Genomic DNA, 20,629 nt, shown 5'->3' on the forward strand with positions numbered 1-20,629 from the left:
CAAACCAGACCCTTGAACAATATCTAAGATGTATGTTGCACCAATCGGAGGGTAATTGGAAGGATATTTTATGGGTGGCTGAATATGCATACAATAACTCGATACACTCTGGAACTGGTCAGAGCCCCTTTTATACCCTATATGGACATCACCCTCGTACTTCAGACTTGGACTCACCTTTGAGCCTCGAAATGCCCGCAGTGGACCATTTGCATTCTACGATTACTCAAGCCTTCAAGGATGCTACTGCACACTTACAACATGCGAAAGGGAAATACAAAAAGAATGCGGATCTGCATCGAAAGGAGGCGCCTCCATACCAAATAGGGGATCAAGTATGGTTGGCTACCAAACACTTATCGCTCAAGGGACCTCGGACTTTTAATCCAAGGTATTTAGGCCCTTACTCGATCAAAGCTGTAATTAACCCAGTGGCAGTCAAGCTAGATCTACCAGCTAACATGCGGATTCACCCCGTTTTTCATGTGTCGCTTTTGAAACCAGTGCAACCAGGAACCAGATTAATAAAGCCACCAGAACCAATCCAGATAGATGGGGAGCCTGAATTCGAGGTGAAGAACATTTTGGACTCTAAGATCTCAAAATCAAAACTTTTCTATCTAATTGATTGGAATGGGTACGGCCCTCAGGAAAGATCTTGGGAACCCAGCGACCACGTACATGCACCTCGGCTAGTAAAAAGGTTCCATCGGAATTTCCCGAACAAACCGAAACCTCCTGAGGGAACGACCTTGGGAGGGGCCTTGGGGGTGGGGGGGGGAGTGCTGTCATGATGCCTACTGCCGGAGCACCAGGCCAGGCCCAGCACCCCCGGGAGCAGGCATCACGCCCCCGGGTAAAAGCCCAGCGGCCCTTTATAGGGGCTCTTTGGACTCTGTCCTGGCGCCGTTGGCGCCAGGCTCATGTTGGACATCAGTCCTGGCGCCATAGGTGCCAGGCTCATAAGGGGAAGTGTTTGGTGCACTTACCTGAAGCAGACAATGCTGCACACCCACCTGATGCAGACCATGCTGCATGAAGAACCAAGCCAAATGAGGCTTAGAAGGGGCTATTTTTCTGAAGGAACTATTTTGTTACTTGGGTGGGGCTGTGGAAGAACACTCACCTGGAACTTCTTCCAAGGCTATTTAAGCCACGCCCGGACAGCCACACGTGCTTCGCATTGTTCTGCATCCCAGCAGCTGAACGCTCACCGTGTCTGCTCCTGCACCTGGACTCCAGCCACGCCCGCCTCGATCCTGGAACACCTGTAAGGAAGGAAAGAAGAGAAGAGAAGGGTGAAAACCAAGAACTTATTCAACCTTCTTACCTGCATCCGGAATCGTCACACCAGCGTTCCTGAAGGAAGACTTCCATTTAAAAGCACTGCGTTGCTCGCTGCAGTGCCGCGCTTCACTCACCTGTTTCCGAGACGCTGCCCGGCTCCATCGCGGCTCTCAGCACCGGTCGCCACATCTCTGCACCTAGGGGAGAGAAGAAGAGACAAAAGGTGAGCAAGGGAACACAAGAGGAAAGCCGAATTTTCAGCCATATTACTTACCGGCTTTTCTTGGTGAACCATTCCACATCTCGGGTCGGCGCCGCCTCTTTGGCAGGTACCGCACCCCGGCCCCTATGGGGAAAGGACAAAAGACATTACTGGGGAATTATAAAGACATTTAGAGGGGTTGCCCTCAGCACTAACTCACCTGATTTTACCACCGGCAATTTAACCCCTCAATGCATCGCCTTTGTTCTGCACCTGAAATAAAGGACAGATCACAGGTTAGGAAAAACAACATAAAAGGAGGCTCACACTTGAACTTTTGCATCTTCATACTTACGGCGTATCGCTCAGAAAAGTCAAATGGATTTGCCAGCGCCATTCTGAAAACCAGTGAAGTAACTGGACGAACGCGCGCCCCTGCACCAGAAACAGGTTGGAGAGTTCATCCTTCCAAACCATAAGGTGAGCTTAAACCGGGGGTTTTGGAGGAAGTCAGAGAATAATGAAGGGGGGAAGGGGGGAGCAAGCACACTATTCAGCAGACAGTTAATCCCCTTTCTCATCTGCAGAAGGATATTCCTACGGGCCAGACAAGCAAGATTTGGGGGTCCTGTTCAATCGGTGGTCCGAATTCTGCGCATCACGCTTGAAGAGCCCACAGCAACCCAGATCAGCGCCTCCGTGGGAAACAGGTGAGCGTTACACCCACCTGCAAGTGAAGGGATGAAGGGGCCAGAAATAAACACAAGCAAACAACCATGGAGACCTACGCGGCCACGGGCGCCGCTAGGCCAGAGGCTACTTCCACCTCCACGACCGCTTGGGGTGCCGTGCCTCCTGAACCAGCCAACTCTCAGCTTTTGGAGGCTATCACAACACTACAAAAGACAATGGAAAGCAAAATCGACGCTGTTGCTAATTAACTTAAATTTAATACAGCAAGATGTACGATCCATAGCAGGCAGAAAAGAGGTGTTGGAGATCCAAGTGAAGGCAAACTCGGAAGCAAAAATGAGGGAGGTGGACATTCTAGTTCAAAAGGTAAAAAACCTCAAAGACAGGGCAGATGAGGCAGAAGGGCGCGCGCCAAAACATCAGAATCATAGGCTTACCAGAGGGAATCGAGGGTTAACGACCCCACTAATTACATGGAAGACCTCCTACTCCAAGAAATTGGAGCCGGTAAACTATCGCAAGGCTTCACTATCGAGAGGGCCCACCGATCCCTTACCAAAAGGCCGCCCCCGGGGAACCCGCCCAGGCCGATAATAGCCAAAGTGCTAAATTACAGAGACAGAGAAACGATCCTAGCCTTTTCAAGATCGGGCAGCTGCATACAAAGAGACTCTGCGAAAATCACCATCTACCCAGACTATACCCTCCCGGTTCAAAGGAGCAGAGCCCAATTTATCCACACCAAAGTCAGATTGAAAAATGCAGGTCTGCGGTACATGCTTCTGTACCCAGCTAGGTTGAAAGTCCTCGCCAACAACAAAGCTCACTTATTCGACACACCTGCTGATGTCTGCGAGTGGATGGACAAGGAACAGATCCCTGACGTCGAGATGAGGCAATGTCGACCGCGGCAGGCAGCGCCCCAGCTGCCACCCATAACGCCCCTAAGCAGAGTACAAGGAAGACACTGCACCACGCACATAATGCAGCAACATTGAGTTCATTGGAGCTATACTGTACACGACCTGCTCAGATAACGACACCCACTGAATCAGCCTTTCTCATACCCCCTGAATTAGTTTGGGTAGTTAACCCGCCCGTAGAGCACCAGTAGACCTAGGTCGAATGGAGCGGAAACGGGATACTCAGATTGGGGGCAACCCCATTAGACTGTTTTTTTTGTTGTTAGGGAGTTTAAAGTTTATAGGGAAGGGAATACACACATTAGGATCCCATTCAGAGCTGTACAAAGGGAACACCAAGACCACTCACTGCACCGTAGGCCACTAGACCAGAAGATTGAGCCACCTAGTAGGCCACCCACCTGTTCGCAGCCACACCATGCCCATGGCTAACAAAATTAAAATCATATCATGGAACGTTAGAGGCTTGAACAGCTATGTTAAGCAACACCGAATCCAAGCTTTCATGAGACGCCACAAAATAGGAATCGCCCTTCTGCAAGAGACCCACCTAAATGCACAAAAGTTGTCAGCGCTGGCCAAAGTATGGAGAGGAACCTTAATAGGCACCACATACTCCAATTACGCCCGAGGAGTCCTAATCTGGATTGCCCCTTCCATCCCCATTAATCTGATCTACACCAAAACAGATAACAAAGGTAGAATGGCCTTGATACAAGGCACCATCGAAGGCAGGGAACTTTGCTTGGTGAACACTTACGCCCCTAACCACAACGCCACAGTCTTCTTCCGCTCATTGTACACCCGGCTGAGTCCATGCAGAGATGGCATACTAATATGTGGGGGTGACCACAACTGCACCCTAGATCCCTGTATAGACAGATCGGACAGTAAGCACGTCTGGCCATCCCCTCCCGCCAAAATACTAAACGCCCTCATACAGCAATACGCACTGAAAGACCTATGGCGTAACCAGCACCCAGAAAATAGAGCCTACTCCTTTTACTCACCCCCTCCACACTAGAATTGATAGCATCTTTGTGAGCGAGGAACACCTAGACGCGTTCGAAGACGCTCAATTCCTGGCCAGAGTGCTCTCAGACCACTCCCCCCTGACAACCACGTGGACAATTACTGCCCCTAGACCCCCTATACCCACATGGAGATTTAGAGGTGAGGCGCTGTTAGACAAAGCATGTTGCGATCAAATTAGGCAAGGCACAACAGATTATTGGCGGACAAATATAGACAGTGTCCAACACATCAGCACGTTATGGGAGGCATACAAAGTGGTGATAAGAGGGGAAATGATTGCTGCTAACGGGGGGCCCAAAGATCAATCACGGCATCGCTAGCGCACGCCGAAGAAGAGCTGAAAGAATTGGAAACTTTAGCCTTTTCAGACCCATGCCACATAAATAGAACAGTAGAACTAAAACAGGCTTGCCTGACACACTGGGAGTCACTAGGGAAACTTAACTATGCGAAACACACCGAAAGAACCCATGCCCTAGGTGATAAGACCGGAAAGCTACTAGCGTGGCTGTACAAGCGCGAAACCCCCAGAAAACCCATCTGCCTAGTCCAAGGTGCAGACGGCCAGGACGCACATACGCAAGCTGGGAATAACCTGGCATTCACAGAGTACTATCAGGCCCTCTACACCGACTCCTCACCGCCAACTGACACCGAGATCGATGATGTTTTAGACATCATCAGACTACCACACCTGGACGCACAAATAGCAGAGTCCCTTGAGGGACCTGTCACCCCTGAGGAGGTCATGGCCGTCATTAGATCACTACCCTCCGGGAAAGCACCAGGACCAGATGGACTCCCAGGAGAGTTCTATAAGACCTACGAGGACATACTCGCCCCACCATTAGCCCAAGTGTTTAATGAGGCATATGAATTAGGTCACCTCCCGGACACCATGAGGTAGGCCGTCATCATCCCATTATTAAAACCCAACAAAGACAGCACCGAGTGTGGCTCATACAGGCCTTTGTCCTTGCTAAATGTGGATAACACGATCCTGACAGCGCTGCTGGCAATGAGGCTGCGTAAAGCCATCCCTCTCCTAATCCACCATGACCAGACCGGATACGTGCCTGGTCGATCCATCACCGAAAATTTACGTAAGCTGCATCATGTCATATACAGTACAGAAAGCAGACCGGAAGAGAGTGCAGTGGCGTCCTTAGACGCTTCTAAAGCATTTGATTCGGTCCAGTGGAAATGGCTTCATGCCACTTTGACCAAGATGGGAATAGGACCAGGCTTCGTTAACTGGGTTATGCTCACCTACACCAACCCCGCTGCCAGAGTGCACACCAACAACACCTTCTCTGACAAATGGAGTCTATTCCGGGGCACTCGGCAAGGATGCCCCCTATCCCCCATGCTATACATCATAGCTATCGAACAAGTAGCAGCATAGTAGCACTCTCTCTGCCTTCACTCGACCCTTATGGTGCCCCTTCCCTCTGCCCCCAGCACCAGATACCATCGTGCAGGATTCCCCATCAAATCGCGCAATGCTGGGGGTAAGGATCGACTTATTTGCAGACTATACTTGAATCACGGCGAGTGATTTTTAAATTGCCTCCTAAATTGCACCTTGTGATTGTGCTTGACCTTCGTTGGTCCAGCGTGGCCAGCATGGCGCGCTCTGTGCAGAACCCACTTGGGTTCATTTAAAGTTCCATCTCTTGCCGTATGCTGCCTCCATGCTTCGAGGCTTTCTAAGATGGCCGTTCGTTTTTCAAGTGATGATTGCATTATGTTACCCTGTTGTGGGCCAGCCCCTGCCCCCCTCCCATTGGCTGCCATGGCCCCTTTAGCCAATGGCTGCAGCCAGGAGGCAGGAGCCGGCCACTCCACCTAGGCCCACAACGAAGGCCGTGTCTACCGCTGTCCACCGCGGTACGCCGGATCGCCGCCCCCGTGAGTGTCTGTGCTCCCCCTTTCCCCCGTGAGTGTCTGTGCTCCCCCTTACCCCCTGTGAGTGTCTGTGCTCCCCCATGCCCTCCCGTGAGTGTCTATTTGCCCCCATGCCACCCTGTGAGTGTCTGTTTTCCCCCATGCCCCCCGTGAGTGTCTGTTCTCCCCCATGCCCCCTCGTGAGTGTCTGTTTGCCCCCATGAGTGTCTATTTGCTCCCTTGACCCCCCGTGAGTGTCAGCGCCCCCTTGCCCCCCGTGAGTGTCTGAGGACCCCCATGCCCCTTGTGAGTGTCTGTGTGCCCCCCCTGCCGCCTTGCCCCGCCGTTAGGTCTGTGTACCCCCTTGCCCCCCTTGAACTGCCTTTCTGCCCCTTCCCCCCTCCACTAATCTCTCTTCTTTTGCCACCTTCCTACTCCTCACCCCACTATCTTTCTCCCTCCTCTCATACTTCCCCCCACTTAGCACTTACTCTTATCATTTGTTCCTGTGACTTTTGATAGCAGCTTGTCTGTCTTCCCTCCTCCCCTCCTTGTCTTCTCCTCCCCCCTCTGCTCTATTAATTTGTCGCTGACAAATTTGCACAGTAGCGTGTCTTGTTCATCTCCTTCTCCCTACTCTTATCCCCCCCTCTGACCCCTCCTCTTGTATACCTCTCGCACTACATCAATTGTCGTCAGGCATAGTAATGTTACTGCTTGTTTTGTTCTCCTCCTTCTTTTCCCTTCCCTCTTTGCCTTATTAGTTCTATGCACTTGCACTATCCGAAATGTCGACAGGCCTATTACGATAGTTATTTTTCACATTCTGTATTGTTTCAAGGACTTTAATTGAATGTAACTGTATTTTCCTATGTTCCCTCCCTCCTTGAAGCGCTTTGAAACACATTGTGTATAGGCGCTATATAAATAATCAATTCAATTCAATACCTCAGACAGGAGTATGGAGATGGAGGCATAGTAATAGACGGGGTAACTCACTTAGTCTCTATGTATGCTGATGACATGCTTCTCTACCTTAAGGACCCCATACACATTTTACCCTGCATATTTGAGACTTTAGAGGGATTCCATAGATATACTGGGATTCAGATCAACCACAATAAATCTTGCCTGTACCCCCAGGCTGCCCTCAGCAAGTCCAGCGCCGAAACCCTCCCAACTCTAGCCCTCAAATGGGAACCCATCTCCTTCAAATACCTAGGCATCACGATTCACTGAGACCCCAAGACGGAGCACACGTTGAATACAGTAAGAGCAAAGGAAGACTTGAAGAAATCAATGGACGTTTGGAGCAAACTACCGCTCTCGGTCGCAGGCAGAGCAAGTCTCCTCAAAATGGTGACGCTACCTAGACTTCTATATTTTTTCACTAATGTCCCATACAATATCCCGCAACATTTCTTTAAGGACCTGAATAAGCTTTGCAGGAATTTCCTGTGGCAAGATGGAAGACACAGAGTCGCCTTGGAAACACTGCAGAGACCTTACGACAAAGGTGGCCTCAAGGTCCCCAATTTCGAACTTTACTACTTGGCTGGCCAATTGAAACACGTGATCCAGTGGATGGCTGATGACGCCTCATCTGACACTCGCCTACTGCAGCCCGCAATCTCCCAAATGCTACTTAGGGATCTGCTTTGGAGCACGCCAGGAACAAAACAACAATATACACACCTAATTCAATTTGGAACCCGGATGTGGAAACGAGCCTGCAAAACTGTTAAATTATCTGATTCCTACTCTCTGCAGATCCCGATCGCGACAATCATGTCAACCAGACCAGGGGACCAAAAGACGACCAGAGATATACGGGAGTCATTTGGCGTTGCTACCCTAGGAGATCTGGTGGATGACCAGGGTATCCGAACGTTCACCGAGCTACAGGAGTCCTCGGGGATACCAACAGGACAGTTCCTACTGCACAACGCTGTAGCAAAGAAACTAGCAGACCGCTGGCCTACAACAGAGAACCTCGACACAGGTCATGAGTGCATCGAGAGCTTGCTGAGCACCGCAGAGGGGGGCCATGAAACCTCCAGAATCTATGGAACACTGCTCGACTGCATCACCCAGCATGATCTCAAGTGCAAGGAGAATTGGGAACAGGAACTCAACCTGCAGTTTGAAGACACAGAATGGGAAGCCATAATGCACTACCATAAAAAAATATCCAGAAATGCCCCACTACAGCTTATACAATTCTACATAATCAATAGAACATATCTTACTCCAGACATCATCTCCAGATTCAGTGGAGCCGGAACCAAGGTGTGCCCCAAATGCAAAGAACCCTGTGCTGGGATGACCCACATGTTCTGGGGATGCCCTGCAATACAAACCTCCTGGACACAAATCAAAGCCAAGGTGGCCGAGGCGGACATCACCTTAGAGGTAGAGACACCTAAAGCGTGCATCCTGGGGAGATACCCCAGAAACAAAAAGAACAAGCCTTTAAATAAACTCAAGGACCTAATGTACATCCTTGCGAAAAGACGCATCGCCATGGGCTGGAAATGCCCCAAAGCCCCAAGCGTAACACTATGGTGGGAAGACCTCCAGAGATGGTCGGCGGCCGAAACAGGGGCTTGGGAGACCGCCCAACGTCAACAAAAAATAGACACTTCTAACAACCCTCTCCAATGGGTGGCGCTCACAGTGACTCTGTTTTGCCTGAAGGTGGATAGTTCCTCCTACGAGGACACGAATAGCCCATGAGAACCTTCGGGGCGCACAGTTTGCGGTGCAGTACCGTTTGGTCTTGGAAAGTGGGGAGGGAGAGAAGGGGGGGGAGTTACTTGTGATGCGACAATCATCCTGCAATGACTTGTCTGTTGTATTGTTAGGAAAATAATAAATATATATTTAAAATAAAAGGGATCTGGGTTTTGATCGATCAATCTACGGTCCACAAAGTCATCATGAAGTAGAAGCTCCTCTAGAGCTCCGAGTCCTAATAAGTTATCAAATGTCGATTTTAAGCACAATCCTGCAATGTGGTCTTGGATTCTAATGACTTATTTTAGGCAAATTATTTCCTCCCAAGTACTCACTCGCTCACGGCATACTGCCTATGTTGTTCCCATTTTTAAAAGAGGGAATCGCATTGATCCAAAGAATTATAGACCCATTGCAATTTTAGACGCTGATAGTAAGGTCTAAGAAGCCTTACTTTTGGAACATCTAACAGCATGGTCTTTGGCATCAGGGAGGCTACAAAAATGGCAAACTGTGTTCCGCAAAAGACACTGCACTACCTCGAATGGCTTTCTTCTGGACTCTGTACAGGAATTGGTTTTGAGCAGAAAAGCGACCTCTTAATTTATTGTGAGCTTCGACATGCCCGCATCCTTTGATAAGGTTAACCAGAATCTCCTGTGGAAGAAATTTACCAGATGGGGCCTGCCTTGGGGCTTACTGAGCCCAAGTATTGCTTTATACTCTGACTCTAGTGTCAAGGTCAGAGTTAATAATCAGGGTGGGCTGACACAGGAGATTCCAACTTCCGGAGTCCGACAGGGGTGCATTCTTGCCCCCGGTCTTTTTAACTTGTATGTCTCAGACATTGGAGAATCACTAGACAAGGTGGCATTTGTTTCACTGAAATTGAATAAGCAAAATCTTATATGGCTCTGTTATGCTAATGATTTTCTATTGTTTGATCTAACCCCGGTTGGACTTCAGAGGCAGATTGACACATTTGACATTTATTTTTTTATTTTTATTTAGTTCTAATACGCTGAAAGCCCTTGGGGCGCAACACATACACATAGGGACACAATGAAAAGAAACTGGGCAAGGTCAGAGATTTGCAGAGGTAGGGAGTTACTTGAACAGCAGGGTGTTCAAGGCTTTTCTGAAAGCCCTGGAATTGTGTTCCTGTGTCACTGAAGAGGGAAGCGAATTCCATAATTTGTCCGATTTGACTTGGAAAGATCTTCCCAAGCCATTTTCACACTTGTACTTCTGACATATGTTCTGCATTTTATTGTCGGACCGACGAGCTCTGGTAGTACAATACAGCGGCCTCAGAGCTTTCAGGTAGTCAAGGGCAGCTCCATACACACATTTGTGGATGATGGAACATGCTTTGAAATTAATGATTCTGAATAGGTAGCGAATGCAGTTTCCTTCTGTGGGTTGAGACATGTTCCCGCCTAGTGAGTTAATTAACAATGCGCACAGCATTGTTTTGTAGTACTTGGACTTTCCTTAGATTAGTGGATGAGGCTCCAATCAGTAAAGAGTCGCAGTAGTCTGACCTTGTTAGAACAGTGACTCGGGCGATGATAACAGAATTGTCTTTGGTGATTAAATGGGCAGGCAAATATTTTTGAGAAGATGAAGAGAGTAATTAAAAAATGTTGTCAATTGATTGACGTAGGCATCAGAGTTTAATGAAGCCTCCAGGTAGATTGATGCCCAAGGTTTTCACTTTACTGAGTACTGGAATACAACTCATGCCTATTTGGAAGCTTGAATAAGCTGTTGTTAGTTTTGCCTGGGCTCCCTTAGAACCGAAGATCAACAGTTCTGTCTTATTGCAGTTCAGTCAGAGCCAATTAGATGACATCCAATCTTCAATTTGATGATATATTTTTTGAGAGGGCTACAGATTCGGTCGTATAGTCACATGTTGTTTCTATGACTACCTGGGTGTCATTTGCATAGTTGGTAAAGGACACACCCAGATTGTCTAGTAGAGAGCAGAGAGGCCAGATATAGAGATTGAACAAAATGGGAGACAGGCTTGCCCCCTGCCATACTCTGCACCAAATAGAGGCTGTAGGAGAGCAAGCCTGACCCCATTGCATTAGTGAATCACGTTCCCACAAGAAGGAGCGGAACCAATCAACTGCTTTATCATAGTACTGACCGAGGTGGTTTAAGATTTGTTTAAGAGTGCCGTGGTCCACCATAACAAAGGCTGCAGACAGGTCCAACAGGGCCAAGATACTCACTTTACCCTCTTCTGTGATGCAGAGCATATGCGACTGAAGGTCCACTAGAGCAGTCTCACTGCTGTAATTGGGCCGAAAGCATGACTGTCTAGGAAGGAGAATGTTATTAGCTTAAACAAACGACTGGAACTGCCTATAATGCTGCCTTATCTAAGACCTTAAGAAGAAAATTGCAGTTGGTAATTGGTCTAAGAGTATTGGGGTTTTTAGGGTCGAGGTTGGGTTTCTTCTGCAGTGGGGTAACTGAGACAGTTTTGATCGATTTAGGCACCCTTCCTTCTATAAAGGAAGCATTTACCAGCCTGGTGAGAAATGGAACGAAGATCTACCTATGTTCCAGGAGAATTTTTGGTGATTTCTGAACATGCTGTGGGTTTCATGGACATAAGAATTTCTTCTACTTCGCGTGTATTTATTTCTAACATTCTGTTGTCTCTATGCAGAGGGATTTTAGATATATTGGTCATAGCCTGCATTTTTACTTCTATTTTCTCTCTAGCCTTGATGTTTTTTTACTCAAAGGCAGCCCGCACTGCCAGTGTATCGTGAGTTGTGGGCAAAAAAGGGGTTTGGAGGGAATAAGGTTTCTCAAGATGTTTTAGGGTTTCAAAGAGTTTTATAGAACTGTTGCAGCTTGTTCTATCTTGAGGTTATAAAAGTTATTTTTCAAAAGTTCATCTACGCAAGAAACAACTTTCTACAGATAAATACGAAGAAAACCAAGGTCATGCATTGCACAACTAAAAGGTTGACCACAAGATGTGTCTTTCACTGTGGAAGGCAGAAACTGGACCTGGTTACACATTTCACTTATATAGGCTTCATGATGTATAGCACTCCATCTAAGTCTGTTATTTGGGACAATCTATGTAACAAAATAAAGGGATTGAGCAACCAATTTGTTAAAATTGACAGAAAATGTGGTTGTTTTTCCTTATTGCCTCCTCTAAAATTTTATCGGGGAAAGATAGTCCGGAAGGTCATTTATAGGTTCGAATGGTTTGATTTTAGCTATTTAAATATGTTGTCTCTCATTGAAGCTAGGTTATGAAGGAGACTACTAAAATTGCCTAGAGCCCTGCCAGTTGCTGCTATTCGATATGAATTGGGGTTGACCTCACTTAGGTGTAGTGGAATGTGGTGTTTCCTAATCTTCTTTGGTAACATTTTGTCAGCTTCCCCAGGTACTTTGTATGATGATTTGAATATAGAAGTGCACTACCAATCTGAACTAGGAGTAGGCATGTCAATTAACCATTTTTGCACTGTGTGGGACACGCTATTGAACGACATTGGTTCTAGTCGGGAAGAACTGATGTATCGGCCTTAACACACTAAAGCGCTTTTTTTATTGTTTATGGTTAAAAATAAACCTTTACAGTTAAAAATTCAGATAAATTCACAATTAACAAAACAACGAATCAATTAACTAACCACATCTCAATTTCATAACAACAACTTCACCAATTCATATACACATTTCATGAATTCCTCAAAAACTATTTGACCAATTAACAAATAAAACTTTCATTTTTACATTGATAGCTAAAATACTCTTAATAGTCACCAAATATTCGGTCGCCTAAAAATAAACATTACAATAAATCTTCTTTTTTTCCACTAAACAAGATAACCCATATTCTCAATCAAATAACCAACATAATACATCTTTTCGTGATCATTTAGTCAATTCCACCAACTCATCCCTTGGAATAAGTGCTAACCTTTCACGTAATTTTCTTTCTACAACCATCACGAAGTTGGTTACACTCAAAATAAGGCTTTGAGACCTGCCCCACATACATCTTTGCCAAAGATTCTCCCTACTTATGATGAAGTCTAAACAGAGGTACTCACCCAACATAACTTTTCTCTTGTTGTTTTTATTACAGAATCGACACAGCCCATTCACACTCTTATCTTTGTACTTTTTCCAATTCATAATTTTTTCATTTGTTGATGATAGATTCATCCGAAATCTCATATATATTGACCGTGCTAAACTACATGGAAAGATTCCTTGGTACCGCGGACAATCACCCCATTGTTTGGGGAATTTCGCATATTCAGAGTACGATTTATAAGTGTTTATTTTGTCTATTAACAGACACAAATAGTAGCGACAATATTTCATTTTGCACGAGGTTCGTCGTAGTATTAGATCCTCATGAGTAATCAGGGTAGAGGCAAGTATCCCCTACATTGTATTTCTAAATTTCAGGATCGAGGGTGGGTAACCTTGGATAATCATCAACCCTAAGTCAATATATAATGAGTTTTTCGGGGTGATAACATTTTAGCATAATTCGCAAGGGTTCTCCAATGCCATTTAACAGATAAAGGCAGTAGGCCTAGCTCATGACAGATGATTACATTTGGTGTTGACATGGCCAACCCCAATACTTTCTTCCACATTTTGCCTTTGCTTATATCAAGTATCCCCTCAATATCGTGGAGGCATATATCCAAGGCATAAAGAATAGTCGGCTCAACCTTCTGTAGGTAAAATTTAAGAATTGGGAGCATAGAAAATGTCCCTAATCTATTATGAATTAATTTCATCTGAGCCGTTAGAGATTGCATTTTGTTCTCAATAAGCATTTTCCAGCCTGCCAGTAAGTATGTACTTGATAATTGATCACCCAGATAACGAATGGAAGATGACTTGGGAATCGAATCCCATTAAGGGACCATGTGAATCTCGCCACCCTTTTACGTCCCTCTGTAAAGACAACGATATAAGACTTATCAGGGTTAACCTGTAAATTATACTTATTAGCAAATTCACAGAATAATGTCAATTTAGTCTGAAGCCCGAAGGGTGTCCGATCGACGAACAATAAGTCATCGGCAAAGCTCACCCAATTCAGTGATAGATTACCCATTTTTACCAGATAAATACAAGCCTCTTTCCATTCTTCATCTAGGTCCAATAAGTACAAATTAAACAATACCGCCGCAAGATTGCAGCCTTGCTTAAGGCCTATTTCTGTGGGGATGAAATCAGTTAAGACACCAGCTTTTGTTAATCGGATCCTATAATTCGTTTGTTTGTGTAAAGCGGCAATTAAAGCAACCAATTGGGGTGCAAAACCAAATTTAATCATCTTTGCCCATAACAACCCTCTAATGACTGAAACAAATGCTGCACTTAAATCAAGTGCTGCCATATAGATCGGCCCCGAACTAGATGACCTAGTCAACTGATACACATGGGCAATGACAGTAGCATTTAATTGGCATCCCATATAACGGCGAAAACCAATTTGGAATTTAGACAAGAGATTATTAGTACAAATATGATGTTGAATGGATAGCAATATTAAACTGGTAAACATTTTTGCAGACAAGTCCATTAGAGCGATGGGCCTAAAATTAGCTGGCTCATTCATAGGCCCCTTCTTGTATACTAGGATAATAATTGCAGAGCGCCAAGACCTCGGAATTTCACCTAAAAGATGAATAGCATCGAATTTAATCTTAAAAATCGATGCCCACATCTCTGGATTAAGTTTAATTAAGCATGGTGGAATCCCGTCAGGGCCAGCTGCTCTTGAACCATTTGATTTTACAATCGCCATACATATATCCTCTTTAGTCCAACTACAGACACCGATTCTAGGCTCAGGCCAGTTCATATCTAGGGAAGCTTGAAACCCTTGTGGCATAGCATACTTCGCTTTAATATAACTAACCCATGTAGTTGCGGCAATAGATGGTTCTTCGAGGATTTCAGACCTTCCAATCAAAGTCCGCAAATTGCCCCACACCTGTCTGGTTTTGTTCTTTAGTAATAATACTAAGAGATTCTGGTTATCGGTGTTTATCAATTCATATCTCATGCTTTTGTGTTCTATATGTCAAATTGATCTGTGCTTTCAAGACACAATACTCATTTTCTGTATATGCACACAAGACAAGTTGTCGAAGTTTGTATCGTTTCTCTTTACGCAAGTTTACCACCCTCTGATTATAAAGGTAACGATGGTTTGAGCAAGCATTTGTTTCCTGAGTACTAGTAATATGTGCCACATGTATAGCAATTCTTATTAGATTCAGTATCTCAGCAATCACACAGGCCTGTTGGTCTACAATCGTCCCCAGTATCAGTAACTGGTCATCCTGCATATTCTCTATAACTTTTTGACATCTCTTTGAGGTCCATTTAACCGATAGCCGGTTACGATTAAATTCAATGGTAGATAGTCCAGAATTAAGTTCATGACTACCTATTTTAACACCAATTTTTGAGCTCAATGCTAAATGATCACCTCTACATAGATTAATAATCGTAATCGGCTCTATGGACTGCATCCACATTGAAGAGGCAAAGACATAATCGATCAAGGAAAACCATGAACTTCTAGTCCAAGTGTAGTTATGCGTTCCTAATTTAAATGGCACCATTTGAAGATCCCAAGTCAACAGATATTCTACCCACTTTTTGCCATTCCTTATCGATTTCTTATTATGGTCATTATGCCCAGGTTTTCCGTCGTTATTTAGCCCTAGGCATGAGGAGTTGAAATCTCCACCAATAATTACCTTTACACTTGGATTATCTGAAAAGGCCTGTTCCAAGATCAAGTCAAGTTGTGTGGTAATTGTAGCAAACGAGGACTTGGCTGGATTCCAATAAAGATTAATTATAAGGAAGACCTGATCTAACCCATCCTTGTAATTAAATTCCACTGCCAAGAGTGAATCATCAGCCCACTTTAACGCGGACTCTAACCTCCACTTTTTATCAATTAGGAGCGCAAGGCCCCCTGCAGGACGACCCAAGACACCTCTAATAGCAGGTTGTTGATGGGTATAGTATCCATCCAAATCCAATACACCTACTGCCATGGTTTCCTGGATCAAACATATCCCTGGCCTGGTATAAATGTCAAGTGATGCAATCCATGCCTTCAAATTTGAATTCCCACAAGAGTTCCATGACACAAACGATAGCGCCTTTGTTTGATCCTACTGTCTATCCATTGTTTTAGGTACAGCAGTTGGATTAGTGGCACCCATACCCATCATACCCGAAAAGGAGGCTGCGAAGATCATAAATTGTTTCATAAGGTCCTCATTCATCAATGGGAGGATTCCACCCCCATTTGGGATTGCAGGAGGTTCTGGGAGGGTATCAAAAAAAATTTCAGCTAGCTCGTCAGAGCGAAACAGACATGGAGATAGGCCCAATGATTCCAAATCATCCCGTTGTTCCCAGATTAATCTCGTAATAATATGGGAATGGTAGCCACAAATCATTTGTATTGGATTGTTATGTGATAATCTTACCCAATCAATATCATCGCTTCTGATAGTGCGCAGTGCCGTTATGGCTTGAAAAGCCTTCAGCATCGCCGAGCGATTCAAACTCATTTTTCCACTAGTTACATTTTTGGATTCCCAACCCTTTATAGCTGGCATGTCCACAGTTACAGTCATAACATCAGACTTTGGCATAAGCTCATACATGCTTGCATTCAGTTTATGTACACGGACCTGGGGCTCTACAATAGATCTATCCACTGATCTCTCTAACTCTTTTTTACAAGGCATACTCTCTTGTAAATCACCGATTACACCATCATCATTAGGCCAGGGTAATTCAGGTCCTTTACTCTTATTATTCAATTGCCTTTGCTTGGGGGAAGTTATTTTTGTTGGCTCACCATCCTGGGTAGGTTGTAATTGTGGGCCATTGTTGTTAAGACTGCCTTTTTTGCTTTTACTAAGAGCAGCATTATTTGGCAGTTTGGCCGGCCCAACTACTTTAATTTTCTTCAGCGCTTTTTTATATACAAGGCAGGGAAGAAATTTAGCAGGTCAGATTGTTTTTGTTTGGCACCCACCCTAATTTCATCATGGAGTAGGTCGCTTTTGTGTTTCTCATTCAGTTGTTTCTCGCCCACTTTCATCTTACCTGCCGAGTCCTGACTAGCGTCTATGTTTAATAACGCTCTGGACTCTTGGTTTAATTGTTGGAGATCAATCTTCTCTTCTTCCATTGACATATTTTTGAAGTCAACTTTAAGCAACTGTTTCGCATCTATGACTGCACTTGTTTTTTTTTCATAATTTTTATGTTTTTTGCATGCTGAACCTTACGTTTTGCTTCTCTTACCAAGAATCTCTTTTGTTTTCTGGTTAGAACTGGTTCGTAAGCTTGATCCTCCACTTTCACTACCTTCTGTAAGCCTGTCATACCATGCATATTCTGAGATTCGTCATCAAGATCAATTAAATTAGTTAATGCAGAGGGACTATCCAGATGTTCTTCTATGCCTACAGCAATTGGATGTGGGACTAGCTCGATCCTAACTTGTCCAGTAGGCAGTGTTTCTTGAGCTGACTGTACATTTTGGGTATTGGTTATAGTTCCTAGAAGGATCTGTTGAACAGCTACCGCATTTGCTGATGCCATCATTATCAACTGATCCAATTGTTTAGCTGATAAATTAGATTCCTCTTTTTTGTCAATATTGGCAATGACAGCGGCAAATGTGGGAATCGATTTTATCCCCAATGTCGAATCGACTTGAGTTTGGGTAGCTTTATCACTCATCTGAGTTGGAAGATTTTGCCTACCCCCTGTTAAAGCAGCCACCGCATCACAGGTGAATAGAAGCCCTTCAATCCTGTTAACTTTTGATATGACCTCTATTAACAAAGTCTGGGAATAAGTAATTTGTGCATGTGTATGTTCGTGACCTTTGTCTAAGAGATTTAAAATTCTAGACAGTACTGGAAAATCCGCACCTATAGACGAGGTCCCCAATAAATTACGTTCAACTTCTTCCTGTAATTCATAGAGAGTCGCTCGTTATTTCACAGCGCTTTTGGACCGATGGGATTGGCAATTAACAATGGATAAAATGCATAGCTATGACTCACTAGTTCACTTGGTTGCGGATCACAAGAAGCTTGGCGTCCTTGCTCTGTTACTTTCTATTTATCCTGTAAAGGTAGCTCAAGGTACATTTCTGAGATTTAGATGTAATTGTATTAGGACCAGTGATTTTATGCAAATATAAGATAATATCTTCAAAAGACACTGTTTGCAGATTCTGTAAAGAGCAAATGGAAACTTTGTATCATTTGATTCTTTAATGCCCTATGGTACAAACTACCAGTCTCAGATGCTTTAATAACTTTTTTTTTATAACATGGCTTTGATCGATCCGGAATGTTTCTGGAAAAGATGCCTAAGAGGTAGTTTAAAGAGGTAGTTTAACATCAGATGTGGTTACAGTGGTGGGGTTTATTGGTACCTTGAAACTGGATATTAAATAGACTGTTTGACATGAATTCTGTTTTTAATAATTTTGTATTCTTTTTTTAGTAAAAGTACAGAATTAGATCTTCATATGTATTAATTTCTTTCTAATTTTACCTCCTGTTTTTTTCTTATTTCGTCCTTTTATGTGGTTGGAATTTAATATTTTTTATTCTAATGAATTGTATATGTCTTTTTTTTCTCCATCTTTCAATTTTGTTATTAAAATGAACCAATTGTGTGGACTCATCGTGGACCCCTGACCCCACTCACCTCTCCTTAGACTTAGCCTTGACCACTCTCCATGCTACCTTGGTTGGTTTGGCTAAACTCCTAGAGTTTCCCCTGTTCACTATAACTAGTGTGGCCTCTTAAACTCCTTCCACCAGGCCAGAGTTTAGAAATCTATCTTAACACCTGCTAAAGGACCTAAAGTATATTTGACATATACCCTGTGTGTACTCATTCTGAGAGCTGCAGCAAAACTTACAACTGTCAAATTTGGACACCTAGCAATACGTCCAATTCTGACATGACATGTGGTCACACTTTTGAGGGAACTATGTTTGACCAGAGCGATGCAGTTGAAGCCAATATGCACACAGAGCTTCTGGTTAGGAAGGCAATCTCAACACTGTACCAAAATCTCTGTAGCTTTACCATTTGCCCCTTGACAAAACTCCAACAGAAATGGGGGGGGGGTGGACATGGGCCCTACTGAGGCGGGAGAGTGGCAGCAGGCTCTAATGGCTCCCCTGGAGATAGCAATCCTGGCTCAATATCGACGTATTCAACTGAAAACCTTTTACAGAACATACTACACCTGGGAAATGTTGTTTCAATTAAGCTGTGAAGCAGATTCCAGCTGTTTACGATATTATGTTGCTCGGGGAACGTTTTAACACACCCTTTGGTTGTGCCTGAAGAGCCAGAACTTCTGGTGTAAGATCATCATCAAGGTGTCCGCAGCGGTGTCTGAGCCAATTCCAGTGGAACCAAAGTTAATACTGCTGGGTGTATGGGGAGAAACAGCTTACTCGCAATACTAAGAACAAGTTTATTTCCAATGCTTTGATAGGAGCCGAAAGGAATATGCCATGCATTGGGGGGCTAGAGAGGTGCCCAGGGTATCCAAGTGGGTGTTAGAAATGCACAACTATATGGCAATGGAGGATACGATATATAGATCCAGAGGCTGCCCCAACATATTTGATACGATTTCGGATAAATGCGGGAATGCAGAGGGACCCCAACAATGCAGGGACATATACATCACGATCTAATTGGTTTCAATGTCTTGATCATACCTTGATACTGCGAAAGTCTATAACAATGGCTAATTTTGTTTGTTATATCATATGTGCTACTGCTTGGTGGTTAGCCCTGTTGGTTCAAATATTTCAGACATTGTGATGTGATTATTGTTTTGGTTTTGTTTATTATTCTAAAATTAATTTAAAAAAATGTATACCCTTTGTGCATTCCTTTATTCAAAGCACTACTGTGATAATCTATGTTCTGGCCTACCCCACTCTGTCCTGAGAGCTCTTCCTTATTGCTTGAAAAGAGCTACTGCTAGGTGAACCAAAGACGCTTAAGGGCAGTGTATTGCCTATATTCCTTCTCCTAAAAATAAAACAGCATATTTCTTCTAACAATATTGTGGGTATATTTTAAAACCGTGCATCTGACTATGTCGAAGTTTATTTCTCACTATTTTGGTAAGACCTTTTTGTGAAGGAATATGAATAAAACAATTTTCCGCTGCCCTGGTTCAATAACCATTTTTCAGTTTGCTTATGGGACAGGTATATGTTTTATTATTCTACCAATTTTCGTATGTGACTCCAGAGTGCCCGCTGCCATTCACTTTCTGCCTGCTTTACTGTCTCTCTGCCCTACGCTGCAGGAAAGGTGGGCTGGTGTACATCTCTGACCGGGAGCAGGGCTTCGGACTAGCATCGCAGGAGCCATGGATACAGTTTGCCACCATAAGAGAAAACATCCTATTCGGAAGAGGGTTCAATGCTCGGTTCTACCAGGAAGTGATTGAGGCATGCACGCTGACCGACGACCTCAACGTGAGTACTTGCGCAGCGAAGCAGCTTTTGAAAGCGTAAGCCTTTTGTTTGGGATGAAGAGTGCATATTGATGCAAACCAGATAAGGTGTGGACATTGGGCCACCTGAGTGTCTTTCCTTTCCCTGTCCCACTTCCAAACAGTCAACTTGAGCAAAATATTAGATTTAATTTAACAGTGCCTCCACTCATTTACTTTAGGTATGGACAGAGATGAGAAGATGTTAAGTAATACATTTCGCATTTAACTTATGTGTAACAGCTCACCAAA

The 20,629-nt window shown here is 44.3% G+C and overlaps 1 protein-coding gene across 1 annotated transcript in view; it reads left to right on the forward strand.

Moving 5' to 3' along the window:
• Positions 1–20,629, forward strand: part of ABCC10 (ATP binding cassette subfamily C member 10) — a 609,641-nt gene that overhangs the window by 174,399 nt on the left and 414,613 nt on the right. The window contains 1 exon segment of the mRNA XM_069608805.1: positions 20,189–20,360. Coding sequence (XP_069464906.1) covers positions 20,189–20,360 — 172 coding nt within the window.

Source organism: Ambystoma mexicanum, chromosome 4q, assembly GCF_040938575.1.
Source record: "Ambystoma mexicanum isolate Mex_15411 chromosome 4q, UKY_AmexF1_1, whole genome shotgun sequence".
Lineage (NCBI taxonomy): Eukaryota > Metazoa > Chordata > Amphibia > Caudata > Ambystomatidae > Ambystoma > Ambystoma mexicanum.